Source organism: Balearica regulorum, chromosome 8 (assembly GCF_011004875.1).
Source record: "Balearica regulorum gibbericeps isolate bBalReg1 chromosome 8, bBalReg1.pri, whole genome shotgun sequence".
Lineage (NCBI taxonomy): Eukaryota > Metazoa > Chordata > Aves > Gruiformes > Gruidae > Balearica > Balearica regulorum.
The window spans coordinates 10,963,207-10,983,833 of record NC_046191.1 but is presented as its reverse complement, the minus strand read 5'-3'; the positions used below and the strand labels follow the sequence as shown (position 1 = coordinate 10,983,833).

Below are 20,627 nucleotides of genomic sequence, written 5' to 3'. Positions count from 1 at the left end.
GCCACCAAGAGCTTATGAGGACTAGAACTATCTGTAGTGCACTAAGCTACATCTCTTACACTTCCAAGACACTTTTTCTCTGTTAGGCTTACATTTGCCCAGGTGTCCCATTTACCCTGGATGCACAAAGCAATGGTGCAGATCAGCAGTCTCTGTTGAGGCACAGTTTAGTGGAGTGGTGGTGTTATGTGCTGCATCATGAGTCTGCAGCCCCTAGTAGGGGTAAGATGAGAGAGGCTGCTGGAGTCCACACTCATGCAACATGGAGGAGAGAAGAGGGTCTCTGGGTACTTTCAAGTTATTTCTCAGACAATGGTGGTTAATCCATTATCACCCCAATGGGACTGGTTATCATGTTGTCTACTCAGTCAAAAGTCTCTAATGACCTACAGGCACTAGATTCTAATTAGATACCTAAACCTATTGTCCGCTTATGTTTTTTGTGTGATACATAAGCTTTAGTGGATGAAGAAGCTTCTCTTCAGGGTCTGAATGTTTCTCATCTCAGTGGGTAACGGCATTGTGCTTCACAGTGAAATAACATTTTCCAGACTTAAGCTAGGCATGAGAACACTCTCTTAGCAGGTTTGGGCCAGCCCCAAGAGCTATTACCTTCATTCCTGTGGGAGTTAATGAATCTCGATGATTATGTGTGTGTGTGTGTAGGGTGGAGATCTGAACTGGAATTGACCCAAAGATGGAGAGCAGGAGGGGTCCCCAAAGTTGGTCTTTCTCCACAGGCACCCCCAGAATATAGGGCTTGTGTGAAAACAAGCGTCACCAGCAAGGTGGTGATGGCTCTTTCCATTTGTCAGCTGAACAACAATGGCTAGGGGAAACTGTAAAGCTCATTGAAGTGCCATGCTAAATGATTCTCCTCTTCTCATCTCACCTCATCTCATCTTTGGAAGCCTTTGTGAACTTGTTTGTCTATTTTGGAATTTGTAATTAAGTATTTTTATCACTTTCACTGTAATATGGCTTCAGGTAAGGGTGATGTTAAGGTAACTGCCTGATACCAGAGTTGTCAGTCCAGACAAATTTAGCATTCTTGAACTGGGTGTTCAGAAACTCTCCCAAGTATCCACATTGCACCAAAGGTACAGAGAAGCAGGCTGTGCTGGAGTCCAGCTGAGTGGGGCAATGTCCTCCAATGACCAGTTGTACCCCGGGGGAGCAATTTGGCAGGCAGCAAAAGTGGGGAGCATGTCTAAGCTGCAAGTTTCCAGACAGAATGTGACATTCCCAGTGAGTAATGCACAGATAATGGCTTGTGATTTCAAGAGCACTGGCAATATTTCACTGCTTTGTGTTCCAGGCTTCACCTTCGCAATAGTGTTGGGTAGAAAGGTGATTGGTGTATAATAAAAAGTAATCAAAAAAGGAAAAAAAAGTAATAAAAAGGGGAAAAATATAAAACTTCTCCAGTCTTAAAGTATGCCCTAGCAATGAAAGCATTGTGTCATCTGTCCTACTTGTGTGGAGAGGTTTGTGTTCTGGGTACACTTACCTAGCAGGAAGTTTGGAGGAATTCCAGTGAAACTGGGAATGTTGTGCAACATGCATGGCTACAGTTCCCCACCAGTTAGAAGATTCTTGTGTTTAAGCCATAAATCTGGAACAATTCCAGGCAATTTGATTTAAAGTAAACATCCTGGATGCAGTGTGTCAGATACTAGCACAATATTGTTTTAGTCTTTCTCATTTCTCCTGTGGGAATAATCATTCCATGAAGAAGGAAAGTGATCTAATGAGAGAATTAACTCAAGAGCTTGAACATTGAATTAATCACAGCTGAGAGGGGAATCAAGGCAAACTCCACAGAGAGCTTGCTGCATTTCCAAGGAAGGAGGCCAAAAGAATACTAAGACTCAGATAGCAGTTAGTGATCAAAACAGAGGCAGGAGAGATACGCTTTTAGTAGCTAAAGGGAAGCAAAACTGTGCAGCAGAGAGAGTTTACCCCCACATTTTTCTGAGATGTTAAATCTCAGTAGCAGGGGATCACTGCACCTTTTTCTTGGAGATGCTGGAAGTTGCCAGATTGTTGGGGTATGATCCTCACTGTATCCTCACACTTACCTGAAGTAGATGATTGATTTCATAGCTTGGCTCTTTTTTCCACTGTTGTCTAGAGTTGTCATAGCTTCACACTGAATTAGACCTGCTTGCTAAGGTGACTTTATCAAAGGTGCAAGTCTTTTTTTGCCAGAAGGAAAAATGAGTTGTGCTTGAGAATTATCAGTCTTCAGGCACGTGGGACTTTTAGTCTTGCCATTAGTAAAGTTTGGCAATGTTTCAAAGTGTAATCCAAATCCTAATGCTTTTTGCACTCTTTACTTAACTCTTGTCTAAATCACCATGTTGCCTTGGATAATAAAGCAGAGCAAACACACAACAGACTCATGAGCTGTCTAGAGCATACGACTTTTTTTTAAATAACTCCTAGTTATGCAAACATTTTGAACAGAAAAAAGGAAGAAAAATAACCAGAAAATGTGCATAAATTCAGCTAATCTTATTGCCTTTATTTTATATAGTCATTAGATACATACCAGGAGCATGTTTGCACTCCTAGAAGGTATTGCCCTCTCATTGACAGAGCTTGTGAGCTGATTTCATTGAGAAGATGGATAGAGTTAAACTCTGCCTGATACCCACCACATTCCACAGCCTGTGTGTGCAGTGGGGTCATTCCAGAAGTAGCGCCTCAGTGGAATGTGAGATAGATACATCACGAACTCCATGAGTAACTGTTAGAAGGATTTTTACAGGTCCTGCATCTGCTTGTTGTGTGAGTCAGGACATCCAGGGCTCTGCATACACTGAAGCGTTAAAAGATTAAAACTTCTGCAGTGTAACATTTCAACCGTAAATGGCATAGGTCTGCCGTTCCCTTGCTATGTATTTCCGTGGTTGAATGTTTTCCTTGATTTACCTTTTCTCAGTGCAAGCATTTTTCATCTCCCTTTTCAGAACTCTTCACCTTTGGGGACTTGGACTAGTTCTCTGGTTAGAAAGATCCTTTTTACTTTAATCTTGTCCTGCAAATTGCTTGCAAAATCTCTGCTTCATTGTCTGAGTAAACAAAAGCGTTGACTGGAATCAGAACAGACCCTTTAGGATTCCTAACAGAAGACTTGTCTGAGATTAATGACAACATGCTCATAGTAATATTTTAATATATTTTTTAACCAGTTGTGTACCCATGTTATGGTGATTTCGTTTGCACTTTGGTTTTCTCAGTTTGCTTATCAGAATGTTACAGCAAATGTTGTCAAAACCCTTAAAAAGCCATATCTCATCTACAGCTTTCCCTTTTTCCGCAGGCTCATTGTTTCTCAGCAAGAGAAATTATCCTGTTTTGACATTATTTGTCTTAAATAATCTAACAATTATTATTTTTATAATTTCGTTATCCTTCAAGGTGCATGGAAATGCATTATTTAATAGCTTGTTCTATTTTTTGGATGCTCAGGTTTTTGCAATATTTTATTTCATAAAATCTCTTTTATATTTTTTGCATAATAACTTTTCTCCAAGGATCACCTTACAATGCACAATTCCATTTGCAATGTGAAATAAGGCTCTGAAACAGAACTTGTCTGTGCTAGTCCTAGTTCTGCAATACTTGCAATGATCAGATAAGACTCTTACTGACTCTCTCCCACTGACTCAGTTTGCTTCTCACTACTTATTTTCCTCTCAGGTATATTTTGAAGATTAATGAATGTTTATAAAATGCTCTGAGTGAAACCTGCACATGAAAAATGCAACAGAAGTTGAAAATGTCATCATCACTGATGCTTATTATTTTTTAAAAAGGAAGCTATACTGCAATCAATATCCATGGAGAATTATGAACTAAAAAATTAGAGTGAGGACTCTAAAGGTACTAGAGGAAATTGTGGCTGGCACAACTAAACTGAAGGCAAAACAACTGAGTAACCTGACGGAGAAAGCCTTGCAATGGCACAAGATACAGTAGAGAAGTTTTGTTAATAATGCTTAGTATGGAAATATATGCTGGATAAAGTATTTGTATTACAAAAGGATGATGAAATCCTTTTTAGTCTGCAAGTAATTAAAGATGAGGCTCATCATCATAAGTAAATTAGTAATTTTAAAGCAGCAGGCTCAGATAACCTGTACTAAAGAGCTCTAACAGAACTGTCAAGAGAGATCTTATTTGTAATAAGTCCTGGCATTTCAGTGAAATTTCAGATGACTCATAGTATTGTATGAATGTTTAAGGAAAGAAAATTAAATAAATAGAGCAAGCAGGATGACCCAACTAGCTGTGTTACGGTTAATGTGACACTAGTCCCAAGTAGCACAGTACAAAAGCTAATACTTAGCCAGGTAGTAAATAAGTCAATAATTGGCAATAATTTTTATCAACATTATCTTGTTGATAAATCCAATTTAATTTAGTGATAAAGGTTGTAAGTCTGTTTCCTACAGATTAGTGTGGGAACATATTTCACAACAAATTTCACAAAACATTTAATCTACCATTGTGACATTTTGATAAAGATCTTAGTTGAGTCTAGTGTCACTAAATACAGAGACATTTCAGTTGTCTGGGCCAGCGTGGGTCCAGAAGCAGGGCATGTGCTTTTGAGCTGTGATGTATAGCAGGCACTTACCAAATCAGGTCAGCATTAGCTGGGGATGTCTGCAATCATCAGTAACTTGGATCTTTCTTTTCCCTGATTCACCTTCACACTGTATTGTCATAGTCTGATATTTAGTGATTTGTGTTATTTTTAATTTTGCCTTATCTGAGTTATCCTAGCTTTTTTGTAAACATAAAATCACCACTGATAGCATTTCTGAGTGACACAGAGATTGTCTAAGATGAAAATCACTGTGAGTATAAAGCAGCTAGACAGAGTGAACAGTGGCTTAGGAAGGTTGATATATGCACATGAAAGTTTTGTAAAACAACCAAGTTCAAAGCAATAAGCCTGAGAGCTAAGATCACAGCTCACACCTCTGGGACCAGGGAGCTGTATAGTGGAAAAGAGTAATGTCAAGAAAAAATGAGGAATTGTAACACATGGACACTGGAGGCATGAAAATAATCAGAACGGTGCTCTGGTAGACATGGGAGTGCAATTAGGGAGAAGTGCGTAGAGAGGCAGGGACATGGTGCTCTCTCTGTAGGTCACCCTTAACACTGCCATGGAGTACAGCTTTAATTTGTACAATTTGGAGAGGATATTCATGACTGGAGAAGGTGCATGGAAGAACCGTAAGTATGATTTAAGGAGAGAGGGAATGTTTTATAATGACATATGTGAACTAAATAAACCTAAGATGGAGCTAATTGCTAAGAAGCTGTTTGATCCAGTGTATATGCTGCTAAGCAGAAAAGCAATGATGAATCCTGAAGAACTCTTTAATACAACAGGCAACAGGCTTTAGCAAAAATGAGTGGCTGAAAGCTGAAACAACAAATGTTAAATATGGGATAATCTTTACTACTGAAGAAACAAATTATCAGGTGCATTGGAGAATTCTGCATTATTTGGAGTTTTAAATCAAGACTGAAAGTCTTTCTGGATGATAACTTATATTTGAATAAAACATATTTGGATCAATGAAAGAATGACCAAGAGGTATGGGACAATTTCTATGCTAGGGACAACTGAGTAGTTCTTGACTTTTTGGCTTAGAAAAGAGATGACCTAGAGGAAATATGGTAGCTCTGAAAAATTATTGGGGTCACAAAAGAGTTAAATGGTTTGCTTAAATGGTACATCATGAGTCAGTGGGAAAGTTATGAATAGGAGCTAAATGGTCTTGGTCCCTTCACTGCTGTAGGATCCAGTGCTGTTCAAGAGCATGCAACAACCAGTGTCATGGGTCATCCTGAAACTAAGCATGGAAGAATTGTTTGTTGAGTGTGGTTTCAAGAGTAGTGTAGCCAGAGCAAAGAGAATAAAGTGGAATGGGAAGAAAAAGAGCAGAGAGACAGGCAGAAACAATTGTGCTGTATTTAACAAAGAACATGAAGGAAATCTTTGGCCATGGTGATACAGAAAAAGTTGGTGTTATGGCAGTGAGAGGGGATAATTCATTCTTGAATTCTGACCACAGCAAAATAAAAAGCAGGAAAATTTCCACTGTGATTCAGGTGCAATAAAGAAAGACAGGACAGGACAGAGTTAGTGAAATAGAGGAAAAAACAATGTCAGAACTTTACAGAAGACCAAATTTTTGTTCTTTCTTTTTAAACACTACATCAGACAAATTGAGTTAGCATAAAATACAGATGTAGCAAAATATCATTCTAAAAACTATTACAGTGCTGGTAGGAATTAGCCCATTGTTAAATACACTGAGAATCTTGTTGGAAGCAGAGCATGACCTAATGGGTCTAGCAATTCTATTGCAGCTGTGTGAAAACATTCAATAAATAAACAGCCCAGTGAAGAAAGTGTGCTGAATTCCTAAGATTCTCCTAGTTTACCAGGATGCGCCAAGTCAGTTTTAACTGTGGGCCAGATCCTTAAGTGATGTAAGGTGGCTAGCTCCACAGCAAACACTGAGAATTTTCACAATTTGGTAATCTGACCCCCCAAATTAAATCCTTCTTATGTTTTCCCTGGTGATACCACTATGAAAGGCTGTACAGAATGGCACAGACCTATCCGCTCTACCGTGATAACAGAGGGAGTATGGATGCCTAAGTGAAAGCAGGCTTTCATTCATTCTTACCTGATATGTCCCTCTGGGATGGTGCAGATTTTGGTTTTACTTTGACCGTAACAGTGATGCTGGGAAACAGAATTACTGATGGGAGAAATGTAATTAGGGTCTTCCCTGACACTTCCATTTGTCAGAGATCATTCTGTTTGGAATCATTCGGTGGGATTAATTGGACTCAAAATTATGCTTCAAATTCATATTGTAGGAGACTGGTGCTGCTGTTGTATAAGGTAAAAGCCCAGTGCAACAGACCGTGCATACTGTATATATATGGATCCAGGGATTTATCTAGTACACCACAATCCCCTGTTTTGCAAATATGTTTTTGAGATACAACATAAATAAATTTTCAGTGGTCAGTAGCCAGGCTCACTGACCTGTTTCTGCCTGGACCATATTTCTTTATCTGAGCAGAGCCTGGCACACAGGAACTCGTGCCGGGAGTGCTGTGTGCCTATGCTAATGAAGGGTTTGGGTTGAAGATTTGGTGTGTTAGTGGCATGGCCTACCAGAAGTCTCTAGTTCTCAGTGTTCCACCTTAAGTCAGCAGGAGCTGCCTGTGCCTCTCCTCTTTGAAAGTCAACCTCTAGATGTTACCTTCAGGCTTCTAGCTGTTCAGTTCAAGTCACAAGATTACACCTGTGCTAACCTGTCTGGGAGCTTTCTGATGCAGATGCAAAAACACCAGAGAAAGATTAATATAACCAGCCATTGATTTATTGTGTTCTAGGAAGTAAGGGATAAAGCAGGCTGGCATGATGCCCTGAGTCCAGCCTCCACAACAATTTCTCTTGTCCTGACATACATCCACCAGCATTTATCTTGTCTGTTCCCCTTCCTCTCCTTTCAGTTTCTCAAACTTCAGGAGTTTCTTTTGGCAGGCATGCTCCTCGCTGCTGCTGATGCTGGAACTTTCCTCTGAGCTTTCGGAGAGGAGATACTTCATTGCCATCATGTCCTTCTCATTCATTTGCAAGCAGAGGCAGGAGGATTCGCTCACCTTAAATGACTCCCCCCACATATTCTGGCACATGTCAATCCCGTTTGCATACATCTGTGTGTCAAATAAGAAATGCATCAATTACATTTAAAAATGAGTTAAAATTGATTTGTATCAAATCTATAAACATTTATCACTTTTAAAAAATTGATATTAGATTATAAAAAAACAGTCTGCAGTCATCCACTGTGTTGCTGCATGCCATGCTTCACCACTTCTGAGACATCGTAAAATGTTATCCGGTCCCACCACTGGCAAAAGATATTTGTGTGTTGTGAGAGCAAGTAATTACACAACATGCAAAGTGATCAACAGCCAGCCCTTTGTTTCCACCCTGCGCCTGACAGCCCAGCTAGCTTTCTGTGTCTGACAGACCAAAGCTGTGTGTGAGAGCTAGTACAACTTGTAGCATGTCAGGGCACTCTGACGTGTCTCAGGATCCGAGTAGTGCTGAAAGCACCAGACTGAGTGTTTTGAATACAGGAATCTTTATATCTACAGGCTGGAGACAGACCAGTGGAGTCACAGCTCCGTGGGATCTCGCTGTGCCTGCCGCAGTGTATGTCATGACCGGACGGGACCTCACAAAGATAAGGGATATAACTTAGAAACTGCTTGAAGAAAAGGTTTCTTCAGTCTTCTGAAGTGCTGTGTCCAGTGGTGCAATGGCCTTTCTGGCTCAAGAAATTATAAACTGCATCTTCTTGCACTCTCTGCAAGGGAATCTGTCTGATTCTTGATACTACATCATTTTGTAAGGCCTCTCTGCCACAGGACCTGTGCAATCACAAAACAAAGATATTTTTTGCTTGCCAAGCTCACATTGTGACAACCTCCTGTCTGCCCAGCTTGAGTTTGCTTAAAGAGTATTAGCTCAGGAGTTATCAGGTCCAGCTACTGAGTGGGCAGGATATACACTTTATCTTGCCTGCATTGCTCCCATGTGTTTGTGGTTGAAGTTCAATCTTTTCTGTTTCTGTAAAGGAAGCTTTAGGTATTCTCAGAAGCAAAGCTAAGAATGAAGTCAAGGCTTGGAGTGATGTCAGGAGTAGAAGCCTTGGGAATTAAGGAGTGGGAGAGTTAATGACTGAAACAGCAGATCAGGCAGCAGAGCTGCTGGGTTCCATTACTGACTGATTCACCTTGACCATGTCAAGAGCATCTCTCTGAAGAAAGGTGTGTTTCAACTGCAGTAGTACAAGTAGTCCTTGCATATGATGCTGATTCCTTAATCCTACAGTGTTTCTCTTAGTGCTGTAATTTCTGGGTGGTGTGCTGGTTTACTGTCATCACCAGCTCATATAAAAATCTGACACTGTGAATCTCATAGAAGGTGCCCTGGCTTTGTGGTTGGGAGATTTCTGCACGGAAGCTTCTCTGTGTGGAAAAAGTTAAATGATTACAGATTTAAGTCTATTATGTGGAAGTGGGACTTGGCATCTGTAGTCCTGCAGCTGCTTCTACTCCACTTATTTTCCACAAGTTCTTCTTGTGAGATGTCTCTCTCTCTCCCTGCATGCAAAACTGTGTTGACCTATACTGTGCAGGAAGGCAGATGAGAAGAAATCGTAATCATCGCTTTTGCCTTAGAAATCTATCCTTTGTGAATAATAAAGACTCCATTCCAAATAGCCCCAAAGCCTCTGCAAAATAGCTTTTCAGTTCACACCATCTCTATGCAGGGCTCACTCCATGGATGCTGCAGTTGCTGGAGAAGTGTGGAGGTTGGCTGGTGCACTGAGAGCAATGCAAGGTCAGAAATTGAAAGGTTGCAGTATCTGGTTCTCTCCTTGTGTTCTCAGGGCAGGCAGATCTTAGCTGTTTCTTTCCCACTATTCCTGTGCTTTTAAATAGCATTAGACATTTTCTTCCAGCTGCTGTACAGTTCCTGGATTTCTACCTGCTTTTACCTAATCATTCCAAAAAGTATTAAAAGCTGTCATGTGGGTTTTCTTAGCTCTGTACGTAAGAGACATGGCTACATCCCATTGTTCTTTCCTACAGGTTCTGTAACGTATTCATGCTCTTCTACTTGCTAAATTGGTAATTTTATTTTGACTTTCCTTCTAACTCTGCTTAAAGATCAGAGCACAGACAGAATGGTGCAGCAAACAAACAGTGCACACAGCTCATTTGCCAAACATGTCCCTAAATTACTGCAAAGGATTCTGATTCTTCAGCTTCTTGGAAAATGTTCCAGTCTGTGCATTAACATTGCTTGGGGAGCACTCAGCTGGGAGAACAATGACAAAACACGCCTCATTTTAGCCAGGCTAAAACTGGCTACGATCCATTGTGCATTCTTAATATTCAGCATTTGTTCCAAATAGTCCTTAAAACTTCTTGCATATGTCAAATGTAGGGCTGCTGATTGCTCTTCTGTATGAGCTGAGGGCATCAAAAGAAAGTAAGCATCTGTCCACAGTGCTCTGACATTGGAAAACCCTTTGTGCTTCTGGGTAACAGTAACTTGCTTTCCCATAAGTTGAATCCAAACCAAGCAAGTCTAGTGTATATCATGTAGTTTTCACATGGGAAATGTGTTTTTTTAATTTCTCTGAAGAAACTTCATCTTTATTCTTACTTACCATGCAAGCCTATTTTTGGTGAAAAACATGGGCAGTTTAGGGTGTGGTTCCATTTAGTTTAGGAATAGCTGTGCCTGGCTTCAAGTGATAAGACCTCTGGATTTGCTGCATGTTTTTCCCTGCAGATGGTATATTTTCTTTAAGAAATAAGTATAAGGAAATTCAAGGTTAAAACCTCCTATCTCTGGACCAGGGACAGTTTGAACAGAGACTGGAGATTATTTACGGAGATTTTTCACTTCGTCTGGAACTACTGATGATTTAGCACATCTGGGAAACTAAGCTGTAAGTTTCCGCAGCCCATTTGTTTTTTGGCCACCTTCCTGAGCCTGCTGATTAGTGTGACTTTTGCAAGGCAGACAGCAATCCTGCACTAACTGGACTGTGACTTCCACTTATATCAGTTGCTGAACTGACCTCTGGAAGTACCTGCATGTGAACTGAATTCAAAACAATGAATCTGGGATCTCTGCAAGCCTTACTATGAGTCCCTAAGCATTACACTTAAATTTTGTTTACTTCTGCAATTTGTGCAGTTTTCATGGACTCAGTGAAGTTCAACTGTTAAAAATATTCAAGTAAGTGTATCAGTTTTGAGCTATTATATTGCCCTGATGCTAAACTTACTTAAGTCACTAAAGAAAATCCTACCTGACTCTTGAAAGCTTTGTAGATCAGGTTCCAGCCAACCTTGCTCTTATAAGTCTTATCAGTTCTCATTTTATACACTTTTGCTCATAAAATTAGTTACCGCAACCATTAAACCTTCTCAGAAAGATGGGATGAGCTCTCAGAAATCTTGTCAGTGCTGCTCTTTAACCATCAGAGTGATACAGAACAAAGTTAACACTGCCTAGTCATTGCCAGACAATGGAGAACACACATCAGAGATAGGATAGATCTATGGAGAAGAAAAGGGAGGCAATTAGAAGAATGTCAGTACTTAGGGGTTTGGAGGATGGAGTACTTGATCATAATAGAGAAAAGGGCAAAGATGCCTAATAGGCAAGAAAACCGTAAAAAGTCCTTAACGATCTGGGAACTTAGGTCCCAATTTAAAAAGACAGAGGTGTGTAAAACCCCAGATTATGTAAGGAACCTTATAAAATGCATCTCAGTGTCTTTGTTGTATGAACAAAGTTCATTGAGATTTTACTTTCTAAGCCCCACTGTGGTTATAATATCAGTGCTGCTTGAACTTTTACTTTTGTTTCACAAGTGGTAGGAATAGTGATTAAATGTATATATACTTAGAATAAGCAATCTACATAAATATAAATGTTTTAAAATGTATATTCTGCTCCAGTTGATCAGGTTCTCTTACCTCACTGTATGGAATACATTTATTCTTACAGTGGTTTTCTCCACTTTCATCCCATTCCCAGTCCGTCAGCCAGTTATGAATGCATATGGAATCAGCTTTGCAGGCTTCATACCTTCATGGAAAATAGTGTGGAAGATACAGTTATTTCTCTCACTTTTTTTCAGTGGACTCAGATTCAACTCAACTCATGGGCTATGCTAGTAATGTTGTATAGTTGCACAGCTTAGCAACAGATCTTCAAGAAATGTGCACATTATCTTAGCTTGACACGTACATAAACTTTGAGCTGGCCAGGAAGACCTAAATCCCCATGAAAATCAAACAGTTCACTCTCTACATTTTATACTCACAGACTTAAGTAAAGGGCTCATGTTCTGAGGACAAACATTCATGGAGTGTTTTCTGCTGGGTTGTGTTTGCTTATGTTACTGAGTGGAGGAAATACTGTGTGGGAGGGAGTTTCGTGAATGCTGATGTTCAATATTGTGACAGCACAGGTACGCTAAAAGTGAACTGTCACTTGAGGGAGATGTGGGGAAAGTTTGTATTTATGAATTAATATGGGAAAGGAAGAATGATATTTCCTGGGCAGGGAATTGCTATGGGGAATGTTTGCTAAAATAAGGAAAATCCACAAAGAACAAAATCATAAAAAGTAATAGGCTGTCAGCCTCAGATCTATGTTTTCAGAGAAATTAAACTTGAAATGAAGGAGGAAAGATAACAGTCTTGTAGAGTATAAGGTCCAAAATTTTAAATTTTAAGTTATTTTTAACTTGCAAATGGTAATGTAAAAAAAAAAAAGAAAAGCCTGTAAATGGCCTGGAATGAGTATGGTACGCAACTGGCTGGTCTATGTGATGAGAGATCTCATGATTTATCATTATTCTACATAATTTCCGTCCTTCTACTTCTTTTTATGTTCTACTTTTTGGCTCTTACCGTTCTTACAGATCACTTTCTGCAAATCAGTTAACATCTACTTAAATTTAGTCTCAATGGCTTCAGGCGGACTATTCACACCAGTAACAGAGTGCCAAAAGTGGGGCACAGCTTTCAAAAAGCATAGTTCAGCATGGTATTTATAATTAATGCCTTTGGAAATATTTTCTGTTTGTCATTTTTAATCTTCAGGGTCATGTTTCCAAAACTACTTTGATATCCTGAGGGCTGCAGACTTACATTTTTAAGTGAAATATGAGGTTGTCACGTGGTCACAGAACTACAGGAACTAGACATTGCAATACATTTGCACATGCAGAAAGGTAAGAACATGCACATCTGCAGAACCTTCACGTAGGTTTTCTGGGCTTTTTGTGCTACAGGCAATCTTTACTGCACAGTGCCTGGAAAATTAGGCCACAGCCAGCATCAGGAGTTCTAGGTGTTGCATATTACAAGCACAAGTACTGATTACAAGTGCTCAGACCAGTATAGATCCTATAGGACCTTACCTGTAGTAGTTTTTATTGCGGTGGTGGCTGATGTGATTTTAAACATATTTGCAGTGCACAGAGAAACTATACAGTAGGTTTAAAATATTCCTGCCTCTTGTTTTCACATTGAAGTCAGTCTTCAAAAGTCAAGATCTTTGCTGAAGGACTGACCAGATGAGAAGCTCTTCCTGTGATTCGGTGACTTATTGATCTCTGACACGTTCAGTTTCTCAAGGCTACTCTGACACAGTGATCAGAACACTAGGGAAAAAAATCCTGCATATTGTAGTGATCACAAACAATTTCTACCTTCCCAAAACACTAGTTTTTTTCTGTGTCTTCTCCTTGGTAGTGGGAGAAGGACAGAGTGAGTGGAGGGAGAAAGAGCAGTAACAGATGGAGGGTAACCAGAGCCTGGACTAAACAGGTCTGGGGCAGGAGACATTAAATGTGTTCATCTATGAATCTGCTGTCAGAGGTAAGGGCTCTGCTGGAAACAGGCTGCAATTTGATAAATTAATATAATGTGACACTAATAGGCAGATCCTACCAGTTTGTACCATGACTGGATTTGGGACTAGGGACTCTAAGAATAATTAGTTTGTTGTTTGTTAGCTTCTGTGTGTACCGACTGAGAAACACACACAGAGGTAACTCCTCAGTGACAGCTGTTTCTCTAATACTAGTCACTTTGCCTGCTAGAAGGCACACCAGTTAGAAGCATCAATGCAAATTTTCTGTTAATCACCATCTATAAACTCTCTACATACCAGCATCAGATTCAACAATTAGCCCTTGATTTTTCAAGCTGTGTAGGCATGTTCTTTATGCATGCATTTGAATTCATTGCTTTCCAGCAAAGTCGATCAATATCTACTGTGAGCTGCCTAATACTAGCACTTTCACTTAAAGCAGTCGTGCCCTTCCCACAGTCTTCTCTTTTGGTTTCCTTTTTTATTTGGCTAAATATTTTTCAGCCAGATGGGTTCCCAGACCAGGATTGCTTCACAGCCTCTCAGACAGTGCTGCTGGCACAGGGGTGGGGACAGGGCAGGGGAAAGAATGAGCAGCCCTTGGGGCTTAGGAGAGGGCAGAACTGCTTCTTTTGAAATTAGTGTCACCTTCAGTTATACTTTTCAAATTATGAATATGTATTTCAGAGTTTTACTGAACTGGGGTATTCATACTATGCATCTAGGTTCCTCAGGAATTTGAATTAAATATGTTTATTAGAGTATTTATATTTTTATTCACTATTATCTATTGAATTGTCAGGTTAAATGTTTCCTAAGTATGATTATTGCCTGACTCTGGGGCTTGTTATATAAGTAGGTAGCAAGACAGAACTCTATTATTACGAGGTTTTCTTTATCCCAATGGAAGTAATTATGAAGCTAAGTTTATGAAAAATCATGACTTATGAAAAGTCTGATTTCTGCTGTCCAGAAACCCATAAGCGGTTTCTTCAAACATTAATTAAAACTTGTGAGAAACATAAACATAAATACTTAAAATATCACCCCTGAACATACTAGTTCCCTATGTACAACAGGCAGGATATTTTGGGTATTTTTATTTTACAGCTTTTTTTTTCCTCCTCTCCATTTTTTATAATTAGCTGTTTGTCTTTTAAAGGGCACAATGCCCTTTCACAGGTGGATCAGAAAATGGCTTGTACATCAGGCTCTTTCAAAAGCAATAGTTTTAGGACTAGTGGGAGCAAGGAATCCTAAGACAATAGGAAGAAAAGGAAGGCTCCAAGCTAGTCAGATGAATTTCTTTTAAATGAAGTCATTGCTCATTCAGAATCCTCTGCACATTTCTGGCCACAAAGACATACACTATGCAGCAGGCACACTCATGGCATGTAGAAAAAGTAGGTCACATCACTAGCAATGCTACGGCACGCTAAAGGGACTCCAGTGAATAGAACATGAAAAAATGTTACTTTAAATCACCAGAAAGAGTGGGAATTCTGTCCAAGCTCTTTTCTAGCTTCAGGCCTTAAGCAGGGTGAGGGAATGGGTTTGACATTGGCATTAGGCAGGCCCACAGACTAGTGTGCCCGGTAATGGGTCATTATTACATTTTTGATTCAGGCCAGGCATCTGTGACGCCAACAGGGGCAACAGATCATTGTTCAGTATTTGTTTAGAATAGCGCCTGCTCTCTGCCAGGAGACTCTGTGCTGGAAAAGGATCAGTTTTTCCTGTGCAGCAGCTCTCAATCACACACACACACACTTTCCAACAACAAAAGCTAAATATGCTATTTAAAAGTTAAATATGCTATTTACCTGGAGGTTCTGGCAATACACAGGGGACACTGATGCTTTTGCTATGTAATATTGACCCACCATATACAGTTTGGTATAACTCTCATATATACTAAGACTGGCTTAAACCAATTCATACAAGCAAACTAAACTTACAGGGTTTATTTTCTTTCATCTTTACACTTTCACTGGATATAGCAGTTTGGTGATGACTTTGTGGGCTAGTTATTTTGGGATACATTTGTTTTAGATATTGGTATTCTGTCACTTTGGCTGTTAGATTTATTCTAAAGCTCACTGGCAACTCCAATGCTTTAATATCCAAATGCTTTCAAATTTTGATAATATTTGGTTCTGAGCTTTGAGATTCTGATCACTGAGGCAAATTCAAGGTCTCAGTCTTTATCTTCAAGGAGGTCAATAATCTGGAATCAGTTTAGAAGATTACCAAAAATTTAGGAAGGAAGATTGCACATGACAAATCTGTTCCTGAGGCACATGGAGTTTCCTAACACAGAAATAAAATTCATCACTAGAGGAAACTCTAGGGAAACTAAGAAATACGTCAGCCCTTCTCACTATCTTCCATTACAAATCCAAACTATGCTTGTTTCCATCTCTGGCACAAAGCAATGGAGACATAATTAAAGACGCGTCCTACCAAAATACTGCACTGCGTACATGACTTTGCCCTTGGAGGGAAGATGAGAGTGAAAATGGATCCATGTGTCAATAATATTCAAGTTGCATAATCACTAGGGACAGCACTGTACAGAGCAGTGCAAGAGAACCTGACCATGTGCTACCGTGTGTTCTGTATTTTCTGTGCTTCGAAAAAAAGGTCTTTTATAACATTTTTGGAAGAATCATATCAGTTTTCCACGATTTTCAGAGCAGTCTAAGGGGTTCAGACATTCATGGTTCATTACTTTCAAGGGATGCTAGCAGTTATAATCCTATAGTGTGAACACAGCCTATGCTGTTTGTACTATGCTTCACACCAATTTAACCATACAGACTATTTACTGTAGTTACATACATTAATACAGTACTGACTGAGATTTATATGACATTATTTAAGATCCAACATCTCATAACAGGGAAGGAGGAAGGGAGGAGTGAAGGGAGGGAGGGAGGGAGAGAGAAATGCTGGATATGGACCACTGAAAAAATCTCAGTACCCCACCCAGATATAATGCTCCTACCCCAAGAGTATGGACAGACAGATGCTGGGTTGTCCCACTACATGTCTTGCACTCAAAAAAAAAAAAGTGATTCCCTGATGCTGTATTTTGGGAAACAAAATTAAATGCTGTTATGCTTGCTCATTGCTATTAATGTTTTTAGCATTACTTGACTGCAAGTTTCTCAGAGATTCAGGCTTTTGGAAGTGGTTTTAGAGAGAGGGATGATGGAAGGGAAGAGAAAAAGCCAAGGGTGAAAAATTAAGGAATTAAGCTAATTTGTTATATGAATTAATTGAAATCATACAGGAAGTGTCTGCTTTCATGATTTCGTAGTGCATTTTATACATATAAAAGAAATGTATCATATCATGATGAAGTATTTATATTTAAAATGCTAACTGCATAAATACTAACTCACAGGCATGGGCTTGTCAAAGGGTGGGCAGGCCCTCACCGCTGTTAGTGCCTGTCAACATGGTGAGAGCTCCTCCGTCACATCAGGCAGTTCTGGTGCCCCTGCACTGCTTCCTTGGGGAGAGCAGAGCCATGCTGTCCCTGAGTCACTAAACTCTGACAGACCATCCAGTGTTCAGCCTGTGTCTATTATTTTGGGAGTAGTAGCTTAGGAAAGGAAAAAGTAGAGATGGCAAACAAGAAATGAAGAGGAAAAACAAGTGAAAAGGCATAAAGGTGGTACCCCACCATTGAATCTTCCTGCCACATGATTGGGAGATCTGTGCTTCATCCATCCATGCTTCTCGACACCTGAGTAACACAGGCATATTAAAGCGAAATAACAATACTTTGATAAAAAGCTGAACCTACCAGTCATCACAAAAGCTTTTACACAGTGGAACAGACTGAATAGCAGCAGGGTAGTGGGGATGGATCCAGCGAGCAGCATGTGGAGAACACCGGTAAAAGCACTCAATTTTCTTTGTGAAATCTTCGCAGCTGTGGTGGGTAAGAAAAGCCACAAATAAGCCTGTTTCTTAGCATCAAGGCTATAGCTTCAGTTTTCTAGGCCTGCTTTGATGTGGATGCAATACTACAGATGAGGAGAAAAACATAGAAAAGCATCCTTTCACCCTGTTAACGTCTAGGTTCCAAACTCATTCCTTTGGCATTGTGTACAGACTCTGACTGTGCAATTACCATAGCCAGCTGAAGAGTGCACAAATGTTTCCATGCATATTTCAGCCCCATTTGTGTAAGCTTTCTGTAAACTTTGAGGCCTTGAGTTTTCCTGGGAAGCATGACTCCAGGCAATAATAAAATGTAGTTTAAAACTATAGTACAAACTTCTTCTATGCTGTAGCCTCATGGTTTCACTAATCTTTAGATTTTCCCACAGCCCAGCTGAAGTTACTTAAAAACGCATACTGTTGCTGCTCTTCTGGGAGTGGCAAGCAATAGCTGTTATTTTGCACATCTGTTTTTGCTTAATTGTTTTGTACTTTCATTCTTTTATTTCTATAACTTGCCATGTTTCACAGCTCTAACATCTAAAGGGGTACTAAAAATCTTAATTATGAAGACATTCTTCATGGTTACAAAACCCACAGGACTACAGGAATTTTGATTCTAAATATTCAGAAGTTGCATTTCTGGACTCTTTCATGTTTTGTTTGTGAGATTTAATAATCTAGTTGATATGCTTTCTAAACAAAGGAAGAAGCCTGGTCTGAATTGACTAAGGGTCACACTCACTGGTATGTGATGGTTGCTGTGGAGAGCTATAGAGGTGCAGTGTGGTTGTTACCTACAGTGGGTTTATGACTGCTTTGCATTGCTAGATCTGATTCTTCTGAAAGCAAACTTGAAAAAACATAACCCTTTCTTGATAAAATGGCATAAATCCTTCTGCACGAATAGTATATACTTAGGGATCCATGGGCTTTTGTGAAAGGAGAAGAAGAAGAGCCAGACTTTGGTCAGGTATAGAGAAAAGATGATGGGAACTAGGCTGGGTTGCATCATCTCTAGGGCAACTTAGGGACTGTCCATCAGCAACTGCAGGGGGAGTTACCATTAGCTGTGTGGCTGCTATAGCATAGATCTATTGAACCAGGACACAGACAACATCAAAGCTGACTTACGATTTACTGAGCTGCCCACATCTGTTCCAGTAGCTGTTGTTTACTTTAATTACTGGGGAATGAGCCAATTGCTCTGTGAAGTTTGCATAGCAACAGGAAGCTGTTAGGAGTGAAACAGAGATCTTGCAATAAGGATTTTCTTTAATACTGTACTTGGAAGACTCAAAATGTAAGATGAATCTGTTTTGGTCCATAACATGATAAAGTTTTTTAGCATGAACTAGAAGATGTACTCAAGCTCTAATATTTTGGTTTTGGAAGTGACAGTGTAAATGCTAAGTGAGGTGGACTGGCGTCAACACTGCTTTCTCAAGTTGTGCCCAGAGAGCCCCAAGAATTTTATAGTGTTCTGCCAGGTGTTATATCCTGAGGGATACTAACTTTGAAAGCTACCAAACATAAAAAGAGAGTTGAAGAAATGTAATAAATACCGTACTTTGCCCACTATAGAATTTTGATTTCAACCTTTTCCATTTGGTGTCTGCTACAATTAATTAATTTTTATACTTAATCACAATAAACCAGATTAATCTTTGCTGTAAACTTTTTTAAGTGGATAGAGCTAGAAGAAAAGGAAACTGCATCATAATTTTTTGAAGATAATAAATGAAGTCAATGAGAGTTTTGCAGTTGACTTTGTTAAGAGCCAGAATCTTACTCTTGAGTTGCATACAGTAAAATGCCAATGAAGGAAGCTTTTCAAATGCGACATATACCGCATCTTATATATTTCTGAGAAATTAAGGGAACTGCCAAAACAATTAGTGTGTACAAAGCTGAACTTCTAGACTGTATTTGGCAAAAATTAAACCACTCTTACATTTAGAGTACAGAGTGCATTCATGCATATTTGGTTCAGGACTTGGCTTCAGTTTGTGGGTGTCCCCTTCCAGACATCCGTATTTTTGGCAGGTAGATGATGTTATGACAGCAAAGAAGGTGACAGCAAACCTCAGCATTATTGTTTGGTTCTTTTTCCTGTGTGGAGAGAAGTCTTTATTTATATCCTTTATTTCCAGGAGAAGCTATAGCTTTAAAAGGAAGGACTGCTTAAAAAAGCTACATATATAACCAAATAAAATATGCTCAGCAAAGATGCACACCTAAATATTAAGACACACATTCTTCCTTTCTCTTTGCTTATATCTAAACACTTCTGCTACATATTTTTGAGGTTCGGTGGCAAGTGCTAAAAGCCACCAATAGTTCAAGCTATTTATGAAAACATGTTATAATTTTCAGTATTTAAGAAAATTATTTTAAAATTCTTACACCGACCTGAATTTATCTTTGAGCCCTTCCAAGAGACATTCCTCTGCTTCACTAGATTTGAAGAACAGATTGCTTAGTTCTAAAACTTGCGGAGTTGTTTTGCACACTTGGAAATTACACATTTAATACAGCTGCAAGTGAGCTAGTAGTGGTCAGGACCTGAGCTGGATAAATTACATTGATAACTTGTTTTGTGGAGGCTATGCTAATTTATACTTAAGAATCTGATCCTTTATTTTCTGCCTGTTTTGTAGAGTTTGGTCAAAAATGCAAGATAAAAACGTTTTGTCTGTGAGACTAAAATTTCTCTAAACAGAGACTACATATTAGTGAGCTATATAGATAAATCTAGAACCTGTTACATAAATCACTGCATAATTCTTTATACATGTTATTAATTTAACCCTTCATTCTTTAGTTAAATATTTCTGTTATCTTTTTTGAATAATTTTGCCTGAATAACAACTGCAGCTCCTCTATGTACCTAGACTTTTTAGATATAAAGAAAACAACATGTTACAGAAGAAGAAAACTGTCTCTCCAATTTCTCAGTAGTTTCTCACCTCTTTTGCTATCCTTTTGGATGATGCTTCTCCCTGGAACAGGAACACAGTGAATTGCTTTTCTTATTTTCCACTTTATATACACACCATCTGGCATCAGTGCTGCAGAATTTGTTTGCCCTGGAAGAGTTCCTTGACCCTTTGGAATGCTAACATAGATTTATCTC

At 39.3% G+C, this 20,627-nt stretch overlaps 1 protein-coding gene across 1 annotated transcript; it reads right to left on the bottom strand.

Annotated features, from left to right (window-relative positions):
* Positions 1 to 7,411: 7,411 nt before the first annotated feature.
* LOC104630157 (riboflavin-binding protein) lies at positions 7,412 to 20,525 on the bottom strand. The gene is made up of 6 exons (XM_010299477.2): positions 20,461 to 20,525; positions 19,446 to 19,603; positions 18,626 to 18,725; positions 17,352 to 17,480; positions 11,629 to 11,740; positions 7,412 to 7,770 (listed from the first exon to the last, which is right to left on the bottom strand). The coding sequence occupies exons 2-6, from the start codon at positions 19,582 to 19,584 to the stop codon at positions 7,534 to 7,536; spliced, it is 717 nt and encodes a 238-aa protein (XP_010297779.1). The 5' UTR covers positions 19,585 to 19,603; positions 20,461 to 20,525; the 3' UTR covers positions 7,412 to 7,533.
* Positions 20,526 to 20,627: the final 102 nt, after the last annotated feature.